The 26,890-nt window shown below is 38.8% G+C and overlaps 2 protein-coding genes across 2 annotated transcripts in view; both read left to right on the top strand.

Moving 5' to 3' along the window:
* LOC114149750 (protein NLRC5-like) overlaps window positions 1–26,890 on the top strand; it is a 1,536,511-nt gene that overhangs the window by 941,105 nt on the left and 568,516 nt on the right. The gene's annotated exons all lie outside the window — the stretch shown is intronic.
* LOC114149354 (protein unc-13 homolog B-like) overlaps window positions 1–26,890 on the top strand; it is a 61,931-nt gene that overhangs the window by 4,343 nt on the left and 30,698 nt on the right. Inside the window, exons 2-8 of the mRNA XM_028025154.1 lie at window positions 2,854–2,883; window positions 9,521–9,620; window positions 11,930–12,047; window positions 12,322–12,445; window positions 13,621–13,691; window positions 14,650–14,707; window positions 17,387–17,603. Coding sequence (XP_027880955.1) covers window positions 2,854–2,883; window positions 9,521–9,620; window positions 11,930–12,047; window positions 12,322–12,445; window positions 13,621–13,691; window positions 14,650–14,707; window positions 17,387–17,603 — 718 coding nt within the window. The remainder of the gene's footprint in view (window positions 1–2,853; window positions 2,884–9,520; window positions 9,621–11,929; window positions 12,048–12,321; window positions 12,446–13,620; window positions 13,692–14,649; window positions 14,708–17,386; window positions 17,604–26,890) is intronic.

Raw genomic sequence — 26,890 nt, 5'->3', positions numbered from 1 at the left:
CATCATTTTAGTGTAAAGTTCAGTTTTTCAGTGTTTCAGGAACCTCTGGCCATTCATGGAGCTTCTATAGAAATGTGGACTGTGGATGCTAACATTAGCACTAGCGTCATGTTAGCATTGAGATGCTATTTTAGGCTTCATTAGCTTCTCTGATAGGCTAACTCCTGTTAGCATAATTCGAACACCACAATAGTCTTTTCCAGCGTCCAATCAGATCGTTTTCGGACGCAGACATTAACCCACAGTGAGCCGAGAGAAGCGATTTCCATCACTGTTGTTAGCGGATGTAGCTTGAGCGTCAGATTTACGGACGTACCATAAACACAACACAAAGGTTCCAGCTGGAACATTATAGTTTACAGTTTTACATGAAAATAAATAAACTGGAGTTGAGCTACAGTTAAAAAAGATTCTTCAGTGTTAAGGTGATACTGTGGGAGTCTAGAAAAGAAACCTGACATTTTGAACTTGTGTTTCGTTCGTCACTCAGCCGATGTAAATATGGCCGACCTGAACCGTCGCTGCAGAGGAATTATGGGAGAGAGCGAGGGATCGCCCCGGAGGAGTAATCCCCAGGCCATCTGCTCTCTCTCTCTCTCTCTCTCTCTCTCTCTCTTTCTCTGTATCTGTTTCTCTCCCTTTTTATCACATTTGTTCATTCTTTCTCTTTTATTGTCTCTTTTTCTCTCATTCTTTCCCTCTTTTGTGTTTTCTCTTGTTCATTTGTTTTTTAGGTCTTTCTCTCTTTTTTTCTTATTTGGTTTTTTGCCCTTTTTTGCTCTTTCTCTTGTTCTTTATCTTGATCCTTCTCTCTCTTGTTCTGTCACTGTTTCATTCTCTATTGTTGTTTGTTCACTCGCTTTTCCTTTTCATTCTCTCTCTTTTTTTGTTTTGTTTCTCTTTCATTCTCTTCTCTTGTTCTTTCTGTTTCTCTTTCTTGTTCTTTAGTTTTGGTTTCTCTTTATTTCCTGTCTCAGGTCAAATCATGATTTATATAAATGAAAATGCATTTTAACACATTTCCTCTCTGTAGCGATTCACTGTTGATCTATTAGACAACAAAAGGCGAAACCGTTTAATTCTCCAGGTTCTTATAATCATTAACCACTCAGCAGGATAAACTGCATTTTCTGCTTTAGGGCTGGAAAAAAAGCAGCACAGAACGACCCAAAGTTACCGTTTAAATCAGTTGATACAGATCTGTGTGCACCATAAAGGTGCTCTGTGTTTTTTCCACATTAACGTTTCTCTACCTGCTTATTGACGTCAGTGGAACGAAAGAAAAAGTTGCAGATTTCTCTGCATTTTCTCCCCTCCATTAATTCATTGTACCTGTTGTCATCAGTGGAGGTTTCAGTCCTTTAGTTAAAGCGAACTTATTATGCATAATTCACATTTTGGTCGTTTTTGTACTTCCAATTGGATTTCTGCTGCTTGTAAAAACAACCAAGACGTTTGGGGAAAAATTTTTTAAAAAACACCCAGGTGTTTTTTTATTTTTTTGCCAAAAATGTTTTTTGGTGTCTGTAAAATAAGCCATTTCAAAAACCTCCATAATCTAATGTCACAGCCCGTTACTTAGCAACCCCAGTAGAATTCCGCCCGTTACCTAGCAACCCCAAACAGCCATTTTGAGTGGGGGCTGTGGGGTGGCCAGCAACAGATTGTTTGGATTTAAAGTGACAAGGTTCCATTAAACAGCTAAAATCTCATTATCTAAGAATTATGTTTGTGCAAAATACGTAATGAAGATGTTTTGTTTAGGCCATTAGTCCATCCTAACCTGTTCAAGGAAGCATAATGGGTCGCTTAGGGCACTAACTCAGAGAGGATGGAAATATGAAGCATCCCTCTGTTCCCATCTGGCATGTCAGGCTGCAGAGGTTCAGCACACAACCCTACCACAGCAATCACCACTAATCCCCAACAAAGCCCTTCAAAATCCCATAAACGCTATTGTATGGATGCATCAGGGGCAAAGATGGCAGGTCTGATAAAACAAAATAAACAAAATGAACCGGAGTCTATTTTTTTTTCTTTTCTGTCGTCGTGACGTTTGTTTACCAGATGTTGTGTTTTGTGCTGCATCTGTCTCAGCTTATGTTTCCTGATTATGTTGAAGTTTCGGTGGTGATGAAAGGTTGGCCTTAATTCCTAGGAATGAAACGATAAAATCAGGATAAATTCTGAAGATGAAAATCAGTCAGACATTTCCAGTTCTAAGCATTAATGCTACTTTTTTTTTTCTTTGTAACATTTCTGCTTTAAGGATGTTAAATCTGTGGAAGAGCTGATATTATTGGAGCTGATCTTATTTCTGGTGGAAAAGCTTTTCTGTGGAGGAGCCTGGGGTTTCTTCTACATTTTAGCTAAATTCTCTCATATTCTGTTTGTCATCTTCTGTTTTTAATTCATTTATGTTTTATGCAAATGATGCATCATACAGTTTAAACCAGATGTTTACAAACTTCACACCAGCCCATATTTTGTTTCCCCCATTTGACGTGAAATCAGACGAAACGTTTGCTGTTTTCAGTGACGAGCACCGCTAGCTAAAACGTTAGTTTTGCTAATCATGAGTATTAGTTCCGCTATTGCTAAAGCTAAATTGCTATACCAACATGATATTAAGCAGAATCTAATGCTAAAGTGTAAAGTGTCAATATGTATTTAACCATACATATTGGTTAAATACGTTTATCAATATAAACACTGTATATATTGATATATACAGTGAGTCAGTGAGGCATGGTATTTATCTAAACATTTTTTAAAAATCTGAGTTTTCTAAGTTTGAAATATATATAAGAATAATGATCTAATATTTTGTTTTTCTGTTTGTCTTTTTTCTAGTGAAAAAAGCCAAACTCCAAGGACCACCAGGTGAGGATTTTTATTTTTATTTTAATGAAGAATCAAAATGGTTCACATTTTACACAAGTGTCTTCTTCAGAGGTTTTTGTGTTGTTTCCTTCAGTAGTTCTTGGTGCAGCGCCCCCACAGGCGAGGAGAGGAACTGGTTTTTCAATTAGTTTGGTTTGTTTGACTCGATGCAAAGTTCAAATGAAACAAATGTTACAATTTTCATCCCCTTTCGAATCAAATCTGCTGGACTATCAGATGTGAAGAAATGCTTGGAAAGCATCTAGAAGTTGCGTCACTGAAGCTCTGGAGGTGTAGACTTGGCCACACCTGTTTTAAAAGCTCTTAATTAGAGCTGATTACCCTAAAGTAGGTGTTGTTGGATGTTGGCCTCATGCAGTTTTCTCATTTAGGTTAATCGGTTACTTTCTGGCAAGTGAGTGAAAGCGGGTTGATTATGGATTAATCCTGCATCCTTCAGCTGCAGCCAGGTGAGCTCAGCTCCTGGGAATAAATCCTGGTGCGGCGCGCGCTTACGCCCAAACTAAAGCCCAGTGACATTTCAGGGAGCAACAGGCAGGAGCTCCAAGTGGAAGTTATGATGTTTGACTCGCATCGATTGGAAACTTAATTATCCCTGCAGATGTTTGCATGTCCTAAGCCTTTTCTTCTTCTTCTGTTATAAACTGCAGAGCCTTCCTGTCCCAGAGCAAACATCAGAGATAACTCTGCTAATCCAGCAGCTTCCTGAAGTGTCAGGTTATCATAACAGACTCTTCTTGTCAAGAGTAAAGCCTTGAAACTCTGTAAATGTTAGTTTTGTTGCTAAGAGTTCTGCATTCAAAGATATTTAATATATTTTTTAGAAGTGCTCAATGATGCAAATTTGGAGTATGTGAAGTTAAACAGTGAAATGTTTGCTTTATAGAAATACAGTCAGTCCTACAATCATTAAAGTGCAACTTAATAAATAAAAATAGCAGCAAAAAAAGATTTTACTTCTGAAATTCAATGTAGAAAGTAAAACTTATATTTTATATGAATTAATTGTACACAGACATAAATTGTCTATTTTGATGATTATTGCATATTGGTGAGTGCTGTTTTCCAGTATATCAACAGAAAGTTGAGTGGAAAGAAAATAAATAAAAAGTTTATTCAAGAGTTTATTTCAAGAGTTTTCATAGAAATACTTTGTGAGGTGGTTTACACTGCAGGGAATTCTGGGTAAATGTAACCAAAACAAATGTGCTAGCTAGTGCTAGCTCAACGATGTCTCGTAGTTTTTTACAAATAACAAAAGAGAAATCTTCAACCCATTAAATTTTGACTCTTCTCCATTTTTGTTTACAATTTGTGAAGAAGGAAGTTGAGCTCAGTGGCTTCTTCAGAGGTTTTTGTGTCGTTTCCTTTGTTAGCTCTTGGTGCAGCGCCCCCACAGGCCAGGAGAGGAACAGGTTTTCCAATTAGTTTAGTTTGTTAGACACAGAGGAAAGTGAAAGCAAACCGCAGCAGCTGAAAATGCAACAAATGTGGCAACTTTGGTCCCAAATCAAACCAAATCTTTTGGACTATCAGGTGTGACAACAGATTTACTCTCAACCTGTTTATCAGAATTGCTGACTTTGCTTTTTTTCTGAGTCGTAGTTTGCATCCATTGCATTTGACGCCAGAATTGAACAATATTTGTTATTCTTGGCGCCGTCTGTCTGCTGCCTTCCCTCTCATTCGTAGCATTTCCTCGTCTTAATCTTTATTTGCTCTTCTTAAGCAGACGTGAGGTTTGGAAGACGCTCTAAAGTTTACATAAGGTTGGTCTGAGGAATGTTTGCATTGTGCTTCTGTCACACCTGCCTGTCTTTTCCACCTGATTTTGGATCCTGCTCTGGTTGGTGTGGAGCAGAGCGTGACCTTGCCCGGGCCGCCGGCCAGCTGCCTCTGTTTCCACCGCCTGCTGCAGGAAACCGCGGCTCGATAAGGAAACATTCAGCAACTGTTTGTGTTTTTCTTCTTCTGTTTTCCCACTAAACCTCATTCTTCTCCTTTAACAATGGAAATAATTCAGACTCAGATTATATACAGTACAGACCAAAAGTTTGGACACACCTTTTAATTCAATGAGTTTCCTTTATTTTCATGACTATTGACATTGTAGATTCACACTGAAGGCATCAAAACTATGAATAACATGTGGAAATATGCACTAAACAAAAAAGTGTAAAACAACTGAAAATACCCCTTATATTCTAGTTTCTTCAAAGTAGCAACCTTTTGCTGTGATCACTGCTTTGCACACACTCTGCATTTTCTTGATGAGCTTCAAGAGGTCGTCACCTGAAATGGTTTTCACTTCATAGGTCAACCTGCCCTGTCAGGTTAATAAGTGGGATTTCTTGCCTTATAAATAGTCATGAAAATAAAGAAAACCCATTGAATTAGAAGGTGTGTCCAAACTTTTGGTCTGTACTGTATTTATGAATATAAACAGTTTAGATCCTCTCGGTGACGGCAGAGGTTTGACTGCGTCCGTATTGGAAATGTCAGTTTTCCGACTGCCTGGGTTTTTCCTCAGTAATTTATTGGAAAAAAAACTTGATCAATAATAAATGAAGACATTTGACTGAAGCCTGAGGCTGCGTGGGAGGTTTATCTGATGACTGACGTCTTCTCTCTCTAAACTTCATCCTACGATTGTAATCCCTCCATGCGAACAAGCAGCAGCTGCAGTTCTGCTTAATAATAAAAACAAAAACAAATTTAAACATCTTATTTAAGTCACAGTAAAAAAAAAAACTTTCATTTTCATGACGCCAGATTTGTTACTTAGGATTAAGTTGAGTTTTTTGTCATGTAATCGACTTCAGTTTTGGACATTTTTGCTAAACGATTTGTAATTTTTTCATTCACTTTCAACAAAACTACTCTAAACTGGTGTTTATAAATATTATATTTTCTAAGATTAAACTGTTTTTTTTAGGCATTAGCTGGTTTGTAGTTAAACACAAACAATGCTGCAGCTGAAGAAATTGTAATATTATCAAACAGTAAATTTATTTTAGTTATTTAACTCAAAAAGTGGTATATGGAAACCTAAAAGTGCCATAATTGAACCCTTCCATTTAACATGTAGATGTGTTTCTGCTTCAACACACCTCAGCTTGTTTGGATTTAAAGTGACGAAACTCCATAAAACAGCTAAAATCTCATTATCTACGAATGATGTTGTGCAAAAAATTGTTTGTTTTGATGAAGATGTTTTGGTTAGCCTGTAAATGTATCCTAATCTGTAGTAATTGGTTGTCTTTAATGAAAATAGTCCTACATTTTTGATTTTACCCAAATAGTTATGTTTCCAGCTAGTTGTGAAATTTTAAAATGTCAGGAAAAGGAAGATAAATGTGTATTAGTTGTGTTTGCATCTGTTGGTTTGGAGCGAATCAACTAGGCTTGAATTAGCCAAATGGTGACGCTACATATGACTTTAATAAACAGGATGTAGACGTTATCTCAGATAGTGCCTCTGGTAAGGCACAGAGCCACCAGTGGGTGGGAGAGGTTCGCTACATCAGAACTTATTCAGCTAATGGGTCTGAATCTTAACTTCGTAAAAAAAAAAAAAAAACAACTAAAGTGAGCAAAACTTTTTGTGTAAAATTGAGGAAGTTATTTAAGAATTTGTTGTTTCCATCGGTGATACTTCAAAATATGCATGAAAAACCTTGATGGAAACACGGCCAGTGATTCATTTTTTGCAGAAGGAGTTACATTTTGCTGGTTTGACTGGTCAGATGGACGTTTTGTGTTTTTTTTCCAGGCAGATTTTGCTGCTTCCTCCTTAACAGAGCAGCATCAGCTGGATGGTTGACGGCACCTGCTGTAAAAAGGCCCACAGCCTCGAAACGGCTGCTATCTAATCCATACATCCTCTTCCTGTTATCTGGTGCTGGCTGGAGTCGGCCCAAGTGAGGCACAAGGCATGGGCGATCTAATTAGGGACAGGCTGGCGCGTCCCCCAGGCTGCGTTTTCTTGCTACTGTCCGCTTTGGACGCTAATTAGGTTTATATTCTGTCTGTTAAAGTCGCCTGGTTACTTTCACAACTGCTTTTGGTGTTTAAAGTATTATTTTTTAAAAGCTTTCCTCTCAGTAAAGTCCGGATCTTCTTCCAGTTTATTTATCTGGCTCCAGTGCAGGGTAAATGTTTTAGGGTGTTGCCCTGGCAACCAGGAACATCGTTGCTTAGTGCAGTCGTGGGAGCAACAGCTGATTGCTGGCTTTTGTTTCCCAAAAACCAAAAGGTGGGTCTGATTAAACTTGGTCAGTAGCATGTTTTACCTTTACATCCCGATTCCTGGGCAAAAGATTGTTTTAATTTTTAACAAACTGGTTCTAATAACATGGCTGGAAGCCATGAATACAAGAGACCCAATCTAAAAATGCTTATTTTAATAGTTCAAACACAAAATATAACTCAATATGCAAAAATACGCATAGCAGAAACCATGTTAGCGCTACCACTGAAGCTAACATCCACTGATTTTATTATCCCCACTTTTAGGAGAATCAGCCAATCAGACCGTAGGAAAAATTAATGCCACTACTGGATTGGGTACTTTGTAAACGCCAACCAAAACCGTGCCAACTAACATTGATGCTAGGTATGTTAGCTTCCCAACTTGTTTTATATTTATAATACTTTATATATGCTCCACAAAAGTATCGTTTTGAAATCAGTTCACCACTTTTTTTTTTTCAAAAATCATTGTTGGATAATGAGAATTTAGGGCCTCTGTCACTTTAAATCCAAATAAAATGCTGGTGGCCACACCCTGAAACTACCTTACATCTTAGAAAAGCAGGAATGGAGCCTCCTGCTCATCCAACAATAATGCAGAAAGCAGTATCTGGATAGTACGTAAACAAAACAAGACACTTGCCTTTTCCAGCAGCCATTGTACAGCAGTAAAACCAGCTGACTAAACGTGCTGGAGCTCTACTCGGGTTGCTAGGTAACAGGCAGGGACATTATATTAATACATTTTTCCAGACTCCAAATGGCATTAATTAATTAAATATTTTTAAAGCCATTTTTAGAAGCATCAGAAACCCAAATGGAAGAAGAAAAGGGTGAATTTTATGTAACGGGTCTCTTTTAAGCAATAAAACTTTTTAAAATCCAGGCTAAAAACTCACTTGCTTTAAAATTGCTTTAGACTCACAATCACTGGAATATTGGCCAATATTCCAGTGATTTATAAATGTAATGTTTGTTACTCAGTTTGCTATATTTGTGTTTTTATCATAAGAAACTGTTTGAATTACCTTATTGCTGAAATGTGCTTCACAAATAAACGTGATTGATTAAAAACAAAAAAAATTGAAGGGATTTAGTTTTTTTGTATATTTGTAACATAAATTTAGCTTAAGTAGCTTCTGGAGAACCTGACATGTATATTTTTTTATCCAGTTAATCACCAGAATACTCATTTACTAAACTAGTCAGTAGCTGCAGCTTTACAGTTGGACGTTCCTGTCAGTGAAGTTCAGGAGGTTGTTCTCCTGTTATGCCCACATGTTCAGAGCGGCGAGTAGTAGGAAACGACCACCAGCCGTGACTGTGATGCTGCTTCCCGCGGCCTGTTGCAGGACATGAGGAGTCGGCAGCTCAGGCCCCCTAATCTCCTGCCCCTCCCCCAGCAGCAAACATCTGGCTGACAGGAAGCTGACAGATCTCTGGGTGTGAAAACACACTCTGGCTCTCTGAGCTCGTCTCTGATTGGCTGGTTTTCTGAATCGCTCACTTTGAATTGGATCATTTTAGACAACTTCACCTTCGACCCAGGTGGATTTTAGTTCAGTTTTGATTGGGATTAGGGCTGACGGAGACCTTTAGCGGTACACCGACAGGTCAAGGGTCACCAGGAAACGCTCCAACATGGCCACAGACTGCATGGTTATGGTTTCCATAGAAACTGTGAGGCATGTTCATGAGAGGAAGCAGTCGAGGCAACGCATGCTGAGCGTTTGGCGGCAATAAGTTTGGTTCTCTGAGGAGATTAACGGGTCAGTGGCCTGGTGGAGGCAGATTGATCTGCTTTCACTCTCAGTGGAACGACTGATCCTTCACCCGCTGGTAATGAACACAGGAATCAGGTCGGTTCAGGTCGGTTCAGGTCGGTTCAGTTCGGTTCAGTTCGGTTTAGTTCAGTTCAGTTCAGGTCGGTTCAGTTCGGTTTAGTTCAGTTCAGTTCAGTTCAGGTCGGTTCAGTTCAGTTCAACCAACAGGTGAAGGTGAGATATTTAAAGTTTCACCATCAGAGTTCAGAAGAATCTGTTAGATCAGGAAACAAAGAGGCAGTCTATCCATTCATCCGTCCATCCATCCATCCGTCCATCCATCCATCCATCCATCCATCCATCCATCCATCCATCCATCCATCCATCCATCCATCCATCCATCCATCCGTTTGTCCCTTCATTGTAATAATGGGCGACGTTTATATGGATGTTTCCCATCATTTTTGCCACTGACAGGTTTAAAGAGACCCACTCGCTCAGCGATACTCGGATCTGTAGCCGATTATTCTTCTCTTCCCATTAATCCTCATTGTTACTCCAAACAGAAATACTTCATATTTTTCTGTTGGGTTTTGTTTCAGATAAGTTCAACACCTACGTGACGCTGAAGGTCCAGAATGTTAAAAGCACGACCATCACGGTGCGCGGCGACCTGCCCTGCTGGGAGCAGGACTTCATGTTGTGAGTCACTAAACACACTTTTATTAAAACAAACCTTCATTTATTAGAAACAAACCTTCATTTATTAGAAACAAACTTTCATTTATTAGAAACAAACCTTCATTTATTAGAAACAAACCTTCATTTATTAGAAACAAACCTTCACTATGGGTCTTACTCAGCAATAAGAGACAAAATGGCAGTAACTCTGCTACATGTTTTTGGTTGACCTTTGACCTACTTTGACAGAATTATGCTGCAGCTGTTTATGCTGCCACTAGTTTAATTTTCTAGATGTTCCAATGGCGAAGCGTTTCCGTGGCGATGACATGGCCACCATGTTGGCTTGCCTTGCGTCATTGTTTGTCTTTGCTGCAGTGTTTGTTTTTCCAGACCTTCATCTTCACTGATGTGTCGCCCTGAAGTGATTCAGCGTCTATCAGAGGAAACGTTGAGTTTCCAGCAACAGATCGGGTCAAACCCAGAAATTTATCAGTTATTTTCTATGACTTTTATGAAAAACATCTTTTATTCCCAGTTCAGATGCTTTTATTACGAAACTCCTATTTTTTTTTTTCGTGGTCAAACACACAAAAAGTATGAATGAAGTTATTCTGGAAAAAAAGAGAAGTTGAGCAGAGGAAACACAACTGTTTTTCAAAGTAAGAGCATGTAGATAAACATCTAGCTACTTAAATTTTTTTTACTAAGTAAATGCGACCACAATCAGATTTCTGTGAACATTTTACGACTCCAAAGCGACGTTAGCATCACACAGCAGCTCATTGTTTATGACAGTAAAAATGGCCGCCGCCGTCTCATAATTGATATGCTGAGGAACAATTAATTATGTCACTTTGTTGTCATTTTTGCTATTTTAGGAGAACATTTCTCACTAACAACTTAGAATAATAGAGCTAATGTTTCATTTAACATGTTAGCATTTTTGCTAACTTTGAAATCATTTAGCACGTTTAACACTTGGCTTCCCTTAAATTAATCTTTCCAGATAATTTATAAAGCGCTAATTTGCTTTGGTGTTTTATATTTGAATGGAAGATTTAATTTCAATTGAAGTTAGCGCTTTAGCATTAGCTTCCGGTAAGTACAGTGCTGATGTAGCACGTTTGCGTCAGCATATCTAATGTTTATGATTAGCATTTTAGTGTTAGCACAGCTAGCTTTTTAGTTAGCAGTGTCCCTTCAAAATACATTCACTGAAAAACAAAATAAACATTTTTAAAGCAATTTTTAAAATTTTATTATGTTGCCTGATTATTTTTGTGCTGTTAAAACTGATATTGTCCTTATTTGTTATAAAAAGTCACTGAAGTTTGAGATTATAATGTTAAATAAAATGGAGAAAAACAATTTGTTCATCCTTTTTTCAAGCTGTCCAAGAATAATATTGAAAAGTTTATTTTAATGAAACACATTATATATATTAATTAATCACAGACTGCTGTTTTCCAACCTTTATTTCTGTTAATTATGTTGATTTTCCACTTGCAGTTAATGAGAACTTGACATTTAAAATTAGAAAATTACATCAGACCTTTAAAAAACATTTTATAATACAGAGATTTGGGTATAATGAAAATTATTCTTAATGCCAGCTTAAATGCTGTTTTCAAGAGGAACTTTGACAAAGAGGCTTATCAGAAAGAATATTTTAATTTATTGAATGGTTTGAAATGTATTATTTTGAGTTTGGTAATTTCTTCAAAATGCTTGTCTGTTTTTTTTTAAAGCAGCAATTTAATAAAACGACATTTTCAGTCGCTTCCTGAAATGCTGTTTTGGATTAAAGTGGGGTTTTTCTTGTATTAAATGATAAAAATGTGAATTATTGACGTTGTTGCCACCCCAGACAGTTAAAGTCTCCCAGTTAGTCCCAGTTTGATGATGGGATCTGATGTTTATTCTTCTCAGCCTTTATCTCTGCACCTGGCTGCTCCGTCCCAATTATCTGCTGCCTTTGATTAATTTTTCTCATCTTCCTTTTGTTGGCTCTCGATGGTTCTAAACCTCCACATGCAAATGTCCCAGTCATGCAGCTCCTTTCAAAATGGAGGCCTCTTTTTTATGCTGCCATTAAGCCCTTTGAGAGGCCTGTTGAATGAAATGAGGCAGGGGTGGATTATAGCAGCTAAAACACAACAAAAAGCATCTTTTGTTCCAGCCTGATGGTAATTATGTCGAGATTTCATCTCTATTAAGGGTTTTTCCAAGCAACAAAGCTTCCCGTTCTTTTATCTGTGACATTTTCCACCCAGTGCGTTAGGAAAACATCAACATTTCCCAGTAAAAATGCTGTTCCTGCCTTTCAGTGAGATCAACCGGCTGGACCTGGGGCTCATTGTGGAGGTGTGGGACAAAGGCCTCATCTGGGACACCATGGTGGGAACGGCCTGGATCCCCCTGAAAAACATCCGCCAGTCTGAGGAGGTCAGAGCTCAAACTTACCTAGCAACAGATCACACCCAGAAGCGCCGATTCCCCGAGATTCCTGTCAACAATTTACTAAAAACCACAGAAACGAGTCAGACAGGCAATTTGAGCAACACAGATGTATATTAATGGAAAGGACAGCGCCTATTAGCCACGATAGCTAGCAGCTGTTAGCTATCGCGGCTAATAGGTGCTATAGCTAGTGCCTATTAGCAGTGGCTGATGACATCACTACGGTTTGGGTGAAATGTTGTACCGTTTCGAATCACAGGAAGGTTCGGGCGAGTGGATCTTCCTGGATGCAGAGGTTCTGATGAAGGCTGATGAGATTTATGGCACCAAGAACCCGACGCCTCACCGAGTTCTGCTGGACACGCGCTTCGAGCTGCCGTTCGGTGAGTCTCTGCCTCATAAAGATATACTAATTTAAATTCCTCTGGTTTTACAGTGTCTTATCAAACTGCTGCTGTCAAACAAAACGGCTGGAAGATTAATTGATTTAATTGATTAACCAAATTCTTTGTTTTTGAAGATTTAAGTTTTGAAAGTTTTCAATAGTGAATCTGTCTTTTTAGTAAAGTCACATTTTATTTTTTATGAAATACTGCATAGTTTATTGGTAGTTTATTGCTAATATTTTATTAAGATTTTTGATAAAAATCTATTAATATATTATTGCTAATATTGTATAAATAATTTATTGCTAATATTTTATTAAAATATGTTAAGTTCATGGCTATTGTTTAATATTTAGTGATAATATTGCAATTGTCTATTGCTAATATTTTACTAAAAATAGTTTGCTAAAGTTTTGTAAAAAATTTAGCTAAAATTGTCTTGATAGTTTACTGCTAAAATGTCATATAAAAAATTTGGTAGTTTTTCTTTAAAAAAAGTTTATTGCTAATATTTTGTTTAAAAAATTGTTTAATAATATTTTATTCAAATTTTTGCTAGAAATGTTAATTGTTCTAATATTTTGTCAATAGTTTTTTGCTAATATTTTGAAGTATTTTTAGCTTAAATTTATTTTTTCTTCTTGAGTTGCTTTGAATTTACATTTTTTCTGCTACATGACAAAATATGCAAACCTCCAGTGTAGATGAAAGAACGTTTATGTGTTAACGGCCTAGTTAAAGTCCAAACTTAAATCCAGTATAAAAAAAAAATATCTGTATCACACAAGAATATTAACATTTTTGGAAATGTCTCCATTCAAATCTTGAGCTGGGAGAAAAATGTTGGTTTCTAAAGCAGGAACAACATGTTGACATGGATTGCAGAAAATCTGTCACATTGTTAATCTTTTTGTGAGCAGCGTCGCATTTTTCATCGTCGTTCTGATCAGATCAAAGCTGCGGCGCTGCGGCGCTGTGGCTCAGCGGCGCTTGGCGTCCATTACAGCTGCAGGTCGGCGTCTCTTTGAAGGCTTTGTGCCCTTTAATGTGCAGCTGCAGCCGCGCAGCTTCTAATGCGACGCTCCACTTCCTGTCGCTCACATTTTGTTCCAGTTTATTTCACAGACACTGTAAATAAATAATGTTGTGTTTTCTGAATTATTTACCTCCAGATATCCCAGAGGATGAAGCACAGTATTGGACGGGGAAGCTGGAGCGAATCAACATGGGAATCCATGATGAGGTAAAATTCAGATAAATTCTGAAAAACAAATTCAGATGAATTTGTTTTTTAGTTACCGACTGAATCCATGAATACAGTCAATCTTTCTTCATCACCTTCTGCAAATTTGTTTTTTTTTTGTGTGCAAAATATACAGACCAACATCTGTTTCTGTTTACAATGAGAAAATACAACAAAAACAGTTTAAATGGTTCTTGCTGCAAACATTTTCTCCTTCCACTCAACTTTTCATTCATGTTCTTGGATTTAAGTAACATGCACTGCAAAAAACAAATCTTATCAAGTATTTTATGTCTAGTGTATAGTGCAAATATCCTAGTATGACAAAACTATCTTAAAAATAACCTTTTAGTGAGATGTAGGAGTTTGCTTTAAATCAATTATTACTTAATATAGATAAAAGTGCACAACTACAACATTTTTTCTTTCCACTAAACTTTACTTTAACGTGTTTTGTTACAAGAAATGACAGTTGTAGCCCATGTTCTGGTTGGGTCTGTGTGTAATGACATTTGAAGCAATAATTACAACACAGTCAATGATTACAACACTTTTTCCTTCCAGTCAACTTTCCATTAAATTATTCGGATACAAGTAATGACATTTAAGTTTGGTTGCATCTGAGTGTAATGGCTTTGAACCATTAAATTCAACCAAAATCAGTGATTACAACACTTTTTCCTTCCACTCAACTTTCTGTGAATACACTTGGATATCTGCAATGACATTTAAAAACATTTTGGTTGCATCTGTCTGTGATGGCTTCCAGTACATTAAATCCAGCCACAATAAGTGGCAAGAATACTTTTTCCTTCCTCTTTACTTTCTATTAATATTCTTTTAATATTAAAGTTATTAAGATGCGTCTTTAACTTCTGGAAACTTCTGACATTTTTAAATAAGGAAAAAAAAGTTTTTACATCCCTAACTGATGTTTGATTCTCTGTTTTCCTTGTAGTTTCCTCTTCCAGATGAGGACCAGAGGGCTCCGCTGCAGTGTGCACCCTCCCAGTGCTGTGAGTTCCCTCTCTTCTCCGTTCAGCCACTAGAGGGCATCAGATAATTTATTTTGAGCTTTCTTCTGCTGCTTGCTGTGTCTTTTTATCAGAACCAACCAAACCTTTTTTTCACAGCTGTTCAGGTTAATATAGAGAACTTTTTTTTTCTTGCTGCTTCCGTTTGGTCTGAACTCTCATTTGTAACGTTTGCACTTTCACCAGGCAACTATTTCGGATGGGCTGACCCACTGAGTATGTAACGTAACTTAATGGATCTCTTCCCCTGGCCAATCCTCAACCCCTTTGTGCATATCATAATATTCCTGAATTAAATGTAATCTATAACTTTTCCATTCATTTTATTCATGTTTCTAATAAATGTTTTCCTGCTGTTTTTCTTGATGCCCATTAGCCCTTTCATTTGTCCCCAAACTCTTGCTGCTGGATTATTGTGTAAAATCGGTTTTATTATAAGAAGGTTTAGACCAGTGGTTCTCAAACTTTTTTCAGTGATGTACCCCCTTAAAAATATATTTTTAGTCAAGTACCCCCTGACACGGGCGAAACATTTTTGGAATAAGAAAGAGGTACAGTGCCTTCTTTTTCACTTTATCTGTACTTTCAGCAGCATTGCTGCTACGCTTTAGCCACGTCTCCATAGTTACAGTGTAATCATGATAACGACAGGTCATTGACGAGTGCCCTGGGTCCATGGGTCAAACTAACTTGGTGGGGGGGTCCGTTTTATTTTAAAGGATATTGAAACTAAATACTGAATATAAAATTCAGTGCATGAACACACATTTATATTTTATCGAACTTTTAACAAAATAATTTTTCCCAAGACTTATTATGAGGAGCCTACTGATTTTTTTAAAGATATTTTGAAAAGCTTCACGTACCCCCTGCAGTACTTCCACGTACCCCCAGGGGTACGCGTACCCCCATTTGAGAACCACTGGTTTAGACAATGGTGAGGAAATGATAAGAGATTCATCGATCCAAAAGGGCCAAGAGACGTACTCCATTGTACGCAATAGGAAATTTCAACTGCAGTACCACTTCTTCGCCCAAAGAGGGCAGAATTTAGATGTTTTTTAAGCCCAGAATTTTGCAGAAATAAACAAATTTACACAAAAATGTCAAAATGTTTAAAGAAATTAGCACAGAAACATAAAAAACACCATTAAGGGCCAATCTAAACAGTTTATAAGTGAAATAAATTTGAATTGGGGATTAGTTACACTTAAAGATTGATTAAAATGTTTAAAATCTGAGGGATTCTTGTGTTCGTGTCAGGAAAATTTCTGCTTTCAGATTATGGCCTCCTTGCAGCCATCTGAGGACAGCGGGATGGATCTGTAATAAATTTACTGCCTCTAATTAAAAAGGGGGCGATGTCTAATTGTGGTTTCTCTCTGTTTACACAGATTGAATCACTCACACATCACACTAGGTTGCTCCCTAGTAACCATTCACAGCCTCATTACAATCCAGCTGCTCATTTATTATGCAATGTTGCTCCTAAATCCTGTTTTTGGTTTGGATTGGATTAAATTTACTGTTATATTTACTCTATTTATCTATCAATAATAATATTGATAGATAAAATGTGTCTGTCCATTTTTTTGCAGAAATTGAAGTTAAATAAACAGATCCCCTCCATTTTTTGCACTAATTCATAATTATGGATTTATTCCAAATTTTCTGCAAAAATAATCAAAAACATCATGTTTAAGTGATGCTAACTCCCACCAGCGGGTGGCAGTGTTTCTTCTTCTGTTTTACTGCCTCCGCCTGGGTTCATGTAAAGTTATCATCTGTGATTTATGTGGCGAGTAACAAAAAGTCACATTTACCGTTTTACATGAGCGCAAATACTGCAAAATTCCTCACCTAGCAACCCCAGCAAAGCCCAGCCGTTACCTAGCAACCCCGATTGAATTCTGTTTCTCACCTAGCAACCCAAGCACAAAATCTTATTTTTATCATATGTTTGTCCAGTTTCTAATGTGAATATCTTAGTTAATTTGAAATAAAATAAAGTTAATTTCCAAGTAACTTTTCGGCAAAACAAAGGAACTTTTTTAAAATAAATAATTCATAAGTATAGCAGAAAAATCTAAAAAGTGCCAGTTCCACTGGTAGATTGTTTCACTTCACACATGCGGAAAATGTCTTACAATAAGTGAAATAATCTGCCAGTGTAAAAAGTATTTTTCTTTAAATATTAAGGAATTATTGACTTAAAACAAGCTCCTAGATCTTGTTGAAAAGTTACTTGTAAGTTATTTTTGTATTACTTCAAGTGAACTAATACATTTTCACTAAAAAGTGAACAAAAATACTTGGTAAGATTTTTGCTCTCCTGTTGTTTATGCAGGATTTTCCCCTTTTACTTGCATAATTGTGTCTTTTAGCAGCAAATTTTCACATAAACGTTGAGTTGGGGGCGTGGCCAGCAGCAGTTTATCTGGATTTAAAGTGACAGAACCCAAAAAACTGCTCATTCTGAAATGAGCAGACTAAAATCTCATTATCTAAGAAGGATTTTGTGTAAAAAGAAATGTAATGAGCATCTTTTGCATTGCCTGATAGACCTTTCCTAACTTGTTCAAGTAAATAGAATAATTTAAACATTTAAAGGTAATAGGTCGTCTTTAAATTAATTTTATTGATCTGATCTTCCTGCTGCAGCTTTGGACGACCAGGACAGCGCCGTAGACGACCGGGACAGCGACTACCGCAGCGAGACCAGCAACAGTTTGCCGCCTCAGTACCACACCACGGCCCAGCCCAACTCGTCCGTGCACCAGTTCCCCATGGGGCCCCGCGGCGCCCAGCAGCACCCAGACTGCTGCACCGACTCGGTCCACAGCTTGGACCTGGACTACCGGGACCAGAGAGGAAGCAGGTAGAGCCGAGCATAAACACTCATTCACACACTGAACACTGCAAAAACGCAAAGTATTTTTTGTCTAGTTTCTACTGCAAATATCTTGGTACACTTTAAATAAGGCAAAATTAACTGGTAAGGAACTTTTCAGCAAGATATAGAAGCTTGTTTTACACCAATGATTCCTAAATATTGATAAAAACTTTGTAGTTTCAATAGCAGATTATTTCTCTTGTCACATTTAAAAAATGTCATAAATGAAATAATCAACCAGTGGAACTAGTAAGTTTTTATTCAATATTAAGGAATTATAAGATTAAAATAAGTTATTATTTCTTGCTGTAAAGTTACTTGTAAGTTAGTTTTCCTTGTATTTCTGGTGTAGGGCTGAAACAATTAATCATTAACTAGTGTATACACTTAAAAAAAGTCCATTTGCTGAGTAAATAACATATTCAGAATATTAATCCAAAGCTGTAAAAAAATATTTATATTTTGGATTTAGGATTAAAAAAAATTTGTCTGTAAATACCTTCTACCTCAAACGCCTCAAATGGCGAGAAATTGTATTAAACTATTTTCATAATTAAAAATTAATTTCTTTGATTTATCTGCATATTTTGATGTATTTCTACGGTTGTTTAAAAGGCTTAAGTGTTTAAATGAAACATTTGTAGACTTTGCCAATTTTTTATACAAATAATTGTTAGTTACTTTTCGTTAATATAATTTGAAACAGCAGCCTTACTAATGACATTTTCACTGTCTAGGTGAAAATGTTTTAAATTGGTGTCATTAATATATTTTATTTTTGAGAAACTGAATTTTGACTTTTTATTAAATATATAATAATCAGCTTTAAATATATTTTTTACATACATCACTTTTTATGTAATTTATCCATATAAAATAAAACTTTTCAATTATATTCTAAATTATCGACAGGCAACTTTGGTCCCTTACGATTGGTTTCACTTTTACACCAGCTGAAATTGCATCATCCTTTATAAATTTGGAAAGATTATTGAATGGTATTATCTGTTTACATTAAAATTATTTTAAAACCTCAAGCAATTTTCAAGGGAAACTTTGAATCTGCAGTTTTTAGACCATAGAGAAATGTTGGTGCGTTAGATTCATTTGCACCAGTGAGAAAATCACAAATCTGTCTGCGCGTCCTGATAGCGAGTTGCTAATTCTGCTGCAGGAAAGAGAATAAAAAATGGGATTCAAGGTCTTTGTTTCATTTTGTCAAAGAATCTGTTGTGTTGCTTCGACTCCTCTGCAGTTTCAAAAGCTTTCGAAAGAGAAAACCTCTCTGTGAGGCTCCCAGAGGGAGTGGGTCAGGGACTGAATCAGGCTTCTCTCTTTAGGGATTATAAACTTCTGAACCAAATGCCGTATGTTGGTGATTTAGGGTTTAGAGAGCTGCTAACTGTGACATTTGTTCAGGCTAAATCAAAATTTGTTCAGGCTTATGGTGACACACAATCTGTTACAACACAAAAACAGAACTATTAATCATGCAAAATGCACAAAGAGGTATGAATACGTAAATATCAGGCTCTCCAGGATGTTTTTGTTTGTTTTATTTATCTACCTTTGCATGCAGTTTTTCCTGTCTTAATGTCTTCTTTTAATCTTACAGTCTAACTTTTGTGTTTTTTGTCTTCAATTTTTCTTTTTTTAAAAATTTGCTTCCCCTTTGTCTTTCTTTCTGCTCTCATCCTTTACTTACTAAGATCTTTAAACCAGAAGGGAAGAGTTAGAATAATACCTGTAGATTCTGGCATGGGGTTTGAAGAGTGGGAAAACAAATACAAAGGACGATCAAAGCCTCAGCTGAGCGACTTCTTGGATGACGAGGAAGACACCGTAATCTTTCGAATGGGAAGACCTTACCCAGAGCCGACGAGAGCAACAGTCAGTCAACCTCATAGCAGTTTTCGGGCTGCAACTTACCCTGAAAGCTATGACACTATCGACCGAAGAAGAAAGAAAAGAATAACAGACCCTGGAGGGCTTCTCCATAAGTACAGAGAAGAGACGTCTCCCGATCGTCTTGCAAAGTTTCCGGAGAAAAGAGGGGAGACATTCCTGCGACAGGTAGCAGAGATGCAGGAGGAAGAGGAGCGCTTCATGACTTCATCGTGCCTCAGGCCGTACAAAGACGGACTTCTCTACAAAACAAGGATGTGGGCGAAAAATGACCTGGATAACACTTTGGAGAACTACGTAGCATATAAAAAAGGGTGCGATCCTCAACCAAGAGCGCGGTTTGACTTTGAATCTGACTGCGGAGATGCTCAATACCCTCCAGCGGCCAATAAACATACTAATGACTTTGTGGCTGGAGACTTTTACAAGCAGCATCACAAGGAGCGGCATCCCAATGAGGGCTACATGGAGTATCCCCAGGGTCTGCGTGAAAAGAAGTGTGGCAGAACTGGAGGATGGGTTTCTGAGGTGATACTTTCCCCTGTAGAGGAGCCAATTGACGAATATGTTGACCCGATGGATGAGCTTCAGTGTCTTGTTGAAACGGTCTCTGAATATCTCGCTGAAAAAGAGGAGGAAATTAGCAAATATGGTTCCCTTCCCAAATCAAGCAAGTCGAGGCTATCGTCTCTGGGTAGCAACCGGACAGATTCATTTGGAGAAGACCAGAGTATTTCAAAGGACTGTAAAGGAGAAGCTGATTCTGATCAGGGTATTTCAGGTGTGAAGAATGCAATGAGTTCATTGTTTTGCTCCATCACTGACAAAGTTGGAGGAGGAATGAAACAGCCTTCACCAGCTCCACAACCTGCACAGTCTGGTATAACAAGGCTTCTATCCTTTATCCCCACAAAGGCAAACAGCACGGCTCCTGTAGCGGTTGTATCTCCGGTAGAAACTTCTCCCATCAAGTCCTTCAGTTCTCTGCCTCAGAACAAAACACAAGTCCCACAGGAAACAGGAAGTACTACTCAAACTGTAAGACAACATTCACCCAAGATCCAGACTCAACCGCAAACTACACCAGGAAACTCGGTTATGGAAAAATTTAATCCTTTAAAGCTTTTTTCAGGAGGAGAAGTTCAAAGTTCTGCTGAATCCAAGCAAGAGTTTGAGTCTAAATATTCCCAAGCAAAGATCCAGTCTGATGGAAAGTTTGCTGCTAAAACTGTTCATCAAGGTAAACAGTCAATGACGGATGCTGGTGCTATGAAATCAGTGAGGTTGGGGAGTTCAGCTCATGACAACTATTCGGTGCAAAATCATGACAAGAATTTACATTGGAAACAATATCCAGATATTTATGAGCAAAATTGTAATCCTCCAGAGAATCAGGAGTCTATTAACCAAACTGCAAATACAGGATTTTTTAGCCCTTTTAAGAAATCATTGAGTTCATTGATTACACCAGTCATTCCTGTTCCACCTCCAAACGCTCCTCCTGTGGTGGTTTATCCAGTGTTTCGAGCTAACGAGAATCCACAACCACAGAAACCAGTGGGAAACCAGCCACTAAGTAGCAAACCAAAATTGCCTTTTGTCCCCTCAGAAAATGTTCCTACTCAGCAGTGTCCAAAACCAGAAGGAGGTGTGCTCTCTGGATTTTTGAGATTTTCGTCCACTGAAGACGCTGGTGCCTCTATGAAAACACAGAATTACCCACAAGAATATCATGATACAGCTTCATCTTATGCCACTTCCACCGTCCAACAAGAAAATACAGAAAAAGGATGGTTTTCTAGCGTGTTTAACCCCTCCCTCAGTCCTGCTGGTCCAAACCAGAAGACTAATGTCCATCCTCAGAGCAGCAGAGTGCCAACCGAACGACAACATACCTCAAATCAAAAGCCAACAAGAATATCACAAAACCCTAATCAGCCTGGATCTCAGCATTTCAGCACAACACCTTTAAGAGGCAGCTCAGCAGAAGACATTTCTCAGATCGGTGCTAGTCAACCCAAACAAGGACTACTATCTGGACTACTTAATCTTGGTTCTAGTAGTGACTTGTCTGGCAATCCATCACCAAAAGGCAATATTCCCTCACACTCTAGCTCCCAACAAAGTTTCACCACTCCCCAAAAAGGTGGCCTTCTCTCAGGACTATTGAAGTTTTCGTCAACAGAAAATATACCACAAAATGTACAACAGCAGCCGCCTGAGGCTGAAAGGCAAAGGGAAATGCGCAGCAGTAGCCCTGGACAGCAGCAGACATCAGGCGAAACTCGGCATGTACAACCTCAACCTCAACAGAGAGGCTTGCTTTCTGGCTTACTAAAATTTACCTCCACTGAGAATAGTTCAAATTCTCAAACAGTTCCTCAGTCTGGCAGTGATCAACATCAACAAGCCAGCAATGTGCAGAAAACTCAAGGACTAAGTGGAGTTATGAGGAATAGAACAATGAGCCAGAAAGAAGTACAAGAATCCTCTAAACCAGGCTTCATTCGACAACAAACTGTTCCGCCTCAGCAACCTTCACAACAAGGTGGTCTTTTATCTGGTCTTTTCAAATTTTCTTCAGCTGACAGCATAAATAAACAAAGTCAACCATCAGCACAACAGCATGGGATTTCCTCTAGTAAATCAAGTTACGAGCAGCCAAGACAAAGCAATTTCCCAATTTCTAACCAAAATCAGCCTCAAAGTAGCACAACCCAAACAGCTCAAGGAACTGGACTGTTTTCTGGACTATTTAAGTCCTCATCAGAAAACGTGACTCAGCAACAGCCACACAAAAGCACCCAGGAGATTCAAGTAAATCAGCAAGTCAAAGTGCCTTGTAGCCAGCCTTGCCCAACACAGACAGAGATGGCAAGTCAATCGGGAGTGCTTTCTGGGTTGTTCAACAAGTTAACAAAAACACCAGAAACTACAGACCTGACCTGTCAGAAATCAGCAGAAAAATCAATACAAGAAAGGGATGTTGTATCTAAAACTCCACACCAAGACCAGGCCCTTCATTCCCTTGCCAGTTTGAAACAGCAGCCCTTACAAGAACATGTAGATAAAGGTAAAATTATTCATGATGCTGCTCAGCAAAGTTTTTTGTCAGGGTTGTTTAGCAAAAATGCAACTGAAAACCCTTGTTTCAAGCAAGCAAAGATGGGAAGTCAGGATGCAGAGCAATCAACACAGTGTGCCAAGATGACAGGATTATCTACAGATTTGATAAAAAGTAGTACCACAGGTTTTGCTAATGAAAGGGCGGAAAGATCTTCTCCAATTTGTTTGACTCCAGGACAGAGTAGGCATGCTTTAATTAGCACACCTGTGGCCATTCACAATGAGAGTCTAGACTTGCGAACTTCAGCTGCTTTTGCGAGATCTCTTCAAAGTCAGGCAGCACACTGTTCATTTAGCATGGGTAATCTATCTCAGCTACACTTCTCTCATTCTCTTCCTTCAAATAACCCAATGGCTTGCAGCACAGGAAATATTCACTCCCATTTTGAGAGCTGTACTACTTCTCCTGTCATGACCCTGGAGGCTTTTAAAGGTGGAAGTGTTCCCTCTTTGTTTGGGGTGACAAATCAGAACCTTTACCAAGGTAATTTTTCTGAGTATGGGATTAGTCCATCATATGATGAAAACCAGTGGATCCGTGAAAGTGCTCTTTGGCAGCAGTTTCAGAATGAGTCTTTAAGCTACAACTTTCAAGGAGAAGATTACACACTAAACTGTGAAGGCATGCCATTGCCTGCATCTACACTTCACTGTAGCTATTCAAATATTAATCACCCGGTGAATGACATTCCTTGGCAAGATGTTGCACATAATGACAAACAAATGGTATCACATTCATTTGAAGGACCAGGAAATGAATACCCCCAAAGAAAGTTATGGAATAGTTATGAAGACTTAGGAAATATTGCATGTTCGTCTAGTAAAGAAGCTGCTCTGAACTTAACAACTAACCACAGTAATGCAACATTAGGGAAATGGCATTCATTTAACGATGGCAGTTCTTACAGCTTGAATGGAGTCTTGTATCATGAAGGCTACTATGAGGAGAACGTACCAAGCTTGTCTTACTCAGCAAACTGGCAACAAGCAATGGAAAGGGAAAATGCACAAAATGCTCATACAAACTATTTAAGTCAGTATAGTCAATTTAACTCGAATAAAAACTGTTCAGCAGGTGCAAATGTTGATACAGCAGACTCGCTGTACCTCGAAGACGCTGAATGGTATCAGCAATGGCTGTCCCTTCTGGAGCAAGGGATGTGGTGGCCAGCAGAAGATGGTGACTGTGGGTACTTTGTTTATACAGACCATGAGTATATTTACGCCTTACTTACAGATGCAGCAGGTGAATATGTGTATGCGTGTACACCTGAAGGTGAATCATGGGACAATGGACAGAGTTTAGATACTCTACCCAGTGCTTGGCTAGACAATGAAATGGTCCTGGTCTGTGGTTTTAAAATTCCACTTTACAATGAGGATGAGCTTCTTTGGCTTCCTGGTGAAAGTCATGGCAATCCTCAACTTCTCAATGCTCCCCTGGATTTATCTGCTGCATACAGAAAAGGAAACCAGATCATGAATTTAAATCTCCAGCAGTTCACCGAAATGTTTGAAAATTCATTTATGTCTCAAGGGCAGCAAGGCATGGATTTTGCATCTTACAGAATAAACAAAGTAAGAGTAGATCCAAGACAAATGTCTTATGGCTATCAAGATCACTACCAAGATGTTATTGATCTTTCATGTCATCAAAGAGACCACACCAGCCTGTATTGGAACAATCATGAAGTAAAGAAATTGCTTGCTCAGAAAGTTTCTGTTTCTCTAAACTCTACTCCTGTTGAGAATTTAAATAATCAGATCCTTAACAAATGTTATCAACCTAGCCAACGGCGGCGTTCTTCTACTGCTGTTACAGTGAAACATGCAGATGATGTTTCAGAAGATGAATGGAGAAAACGGGTGTCTCAAGCTGAAGAATTCCCCAATCGGCAGGTTAAAAAGATTTCTTCCCTGATATCATCTTTTGTTACCAAACCATCCCAAGTGGAGGTGAAAAAACCTGGGGAGACGTACTCTGATCAAGCTGGTGGGAAACAAACTAAGAACATTCTGTCATCAGGCCTCCAAAATCTTAAGTCTAAGATTATCAAAGAAGACTCTTCTGCTGCTGTTGCCTCTTCAGAAAGCAATAAACAACAAACAACTTCGCAGGGTAGAATTTTACCAACAGCTCCCTCAGTTCCTCCAGTCACCCAGCCCTCAACACTCTCAAGTACAACTTCACATAAACCACGACTTTCACGTCAGACTACGATGGCACAGCAAGCATCCCCACCAACAAAGCCCCATGTTACTGTACCCTTTACATCAACACAATCTATTATTAAACCAGCACAACCTAGGCTTTCAAATGATAAGGCAGTGGATATAAAAGGTGAAAAGCCACCCGACCAACCACAGGAAGGCTTTATGGGTTTTCTCAAGTCTGCTGTAGGCATGGATGAAATTAAACCAGATATCCAGACATCTTCTCAGCCATCTCCTAATCTTCAAAGCAAGACTGGGAGCACTACTTCCTTAACAGGCAGTGCTGCTGGAAGTAAAGAGAGCACAGGTGTGTCAAATCTCTTTGGTTCAATTGGCAGCTTGTTTAGTCCTGAGCCCTCTCCACCTCCACCACAAAAACAGCAAATGAAACAGAGTGTTACAGAGGGTTCACTTTCCTCTACATCTAAATCAAAAGGTGAAGTAAGACAACAAACAGGTGACCAGTCTGCTCGACCGACACAGAGTCAGATACCAGGTAGAAGTATGTCTGAGGTTTTCTCTTCTAATTTACCCAAAGGTGTTGAAACTAGCAAGTCTGAAGTTGCAGGGCAAACAAAACAGGAGGCAGGAAATAAACCATCTGGACCATCTGGTGGACTTTTTGGATTGTCCATTGGCGATATGCTGGTTGGATCAACACCACAGACGTCTGCACAAGCAAGTGCTCCACAGGAAGAATCATTTAGTAAAAGTATTTTTTCAATGTTTACGGGGCCAAGTCCTCAACAGGCTGCTCCTAAACCAGAACCCACACCTCAAACACATCCACCAAGTGCAGCTCAACAGCCTCCTCAACAAGAAACATTTGGTAAAAGTCTGTTATCAATGTTTGGAGGATCAACAACTCCTCCACCCCCTAGCCATACCAAGCCGAATGCTGAATCCTCACAAAAACCTACTGTTCCTCCAAAAGATCCTCCATCTACAGGATTTATGTCCATGTTTGGTGGGCCAAGCACCCAACAGCCTCAACCTCAATCAGAATCTTTTCTTGGGGGACTTTTACAAGGGTCATCAAGTTCATCGGAACGGACAGTGAAAGGACTATTTTCAGTGTTCAGTGATGTCGGCTCTCAACAACCTCAGCCACCGACTATGCCGCCTCACCAAGCAGCGCCTCAGTCACAAACACAGCAATGGAAGGAGCCTCAGGTACAGTCTACTCCAAAAGTACCCTCTCAACCTCAAGAGCCGACTGCTGCTTCTGTTCTTGGAGGTCTGCTAGGTGGATTATCTGGCTCCACTGAAAGTCCACGAAAAAATTTGTTTTCCATGTTTAGCGGCCCGACAAATTCTCAAACACCAAACATTCCCTCTACACCAGCAACTATGTCACCACAACAACAAACTCCCAACTCATCAATTGGTTCCAAAGAACCCCAGCAACAAAAATTATCACAAATACCTGATTTCAGTAGCCATTGTCAAGAGATAGGTCATTCAGAGACTGGAGCTACCAGTGTTCCAGCTAAATTGCATTCTAGCATGCCCGGTGACATTACTTTGAGTACCACAGTGTCCTATAAGGAAGAGGCTACAATTGCAAACATGGAAGTTTCATCTGTCAAACCTACATCAGAGCCTACTGGAATGCCTCAGGAAACCAGTGCAGCAACAGCACCACAGGATGCTGGTACTGCTAAAGAATCATCAGCTCCTGGTTTGCTTTCGATGCTCACTGGATCAGGCCCACATCCTCCACCTTCTGGAGGATTTAGCTCAGAAGGTCCAGGCAAAGGGTTCCTTTCTTTATTTTCTACACCAAGTCCTGAGGCTGCCAGCAGCCAGACAGGACCTTCACCTCCAGGATCTTTGCCAGCATCTTCAGGCTCCAAAGAGCCACCGGGCAAAGGTTTGTTCTCTATGTTTGGAGGTTCTGCTCCTGAGCCTTCCTCCCAGCCTGGAGGTTCACTGTTAGGGGCAATGTTTGGAGGGACCTCATCTCAAGCTACTACATCTCAGACTGGAGGATCATTACTTGGTGGTTTATTTGGAGGTTCTGCATC

This window comes from Xiphophorus couchianus, chromosome 8 (assembly GCF_001444195.1).
Source record: "Xiphophorus couchianus chromosome 8, X_couchianus-1.0, whole genome shotgun sequence".
Lineage (NCBI taxonomy): Eukaryota > Metazoa > Chordata > Actinopteri > Cyprinodontiformes > Poeciliidae > Xiphophorus > Xiphophorus couchianus.
This window is presented reverse-complemented; position numbering and strand designations above follow the sequence as displayed.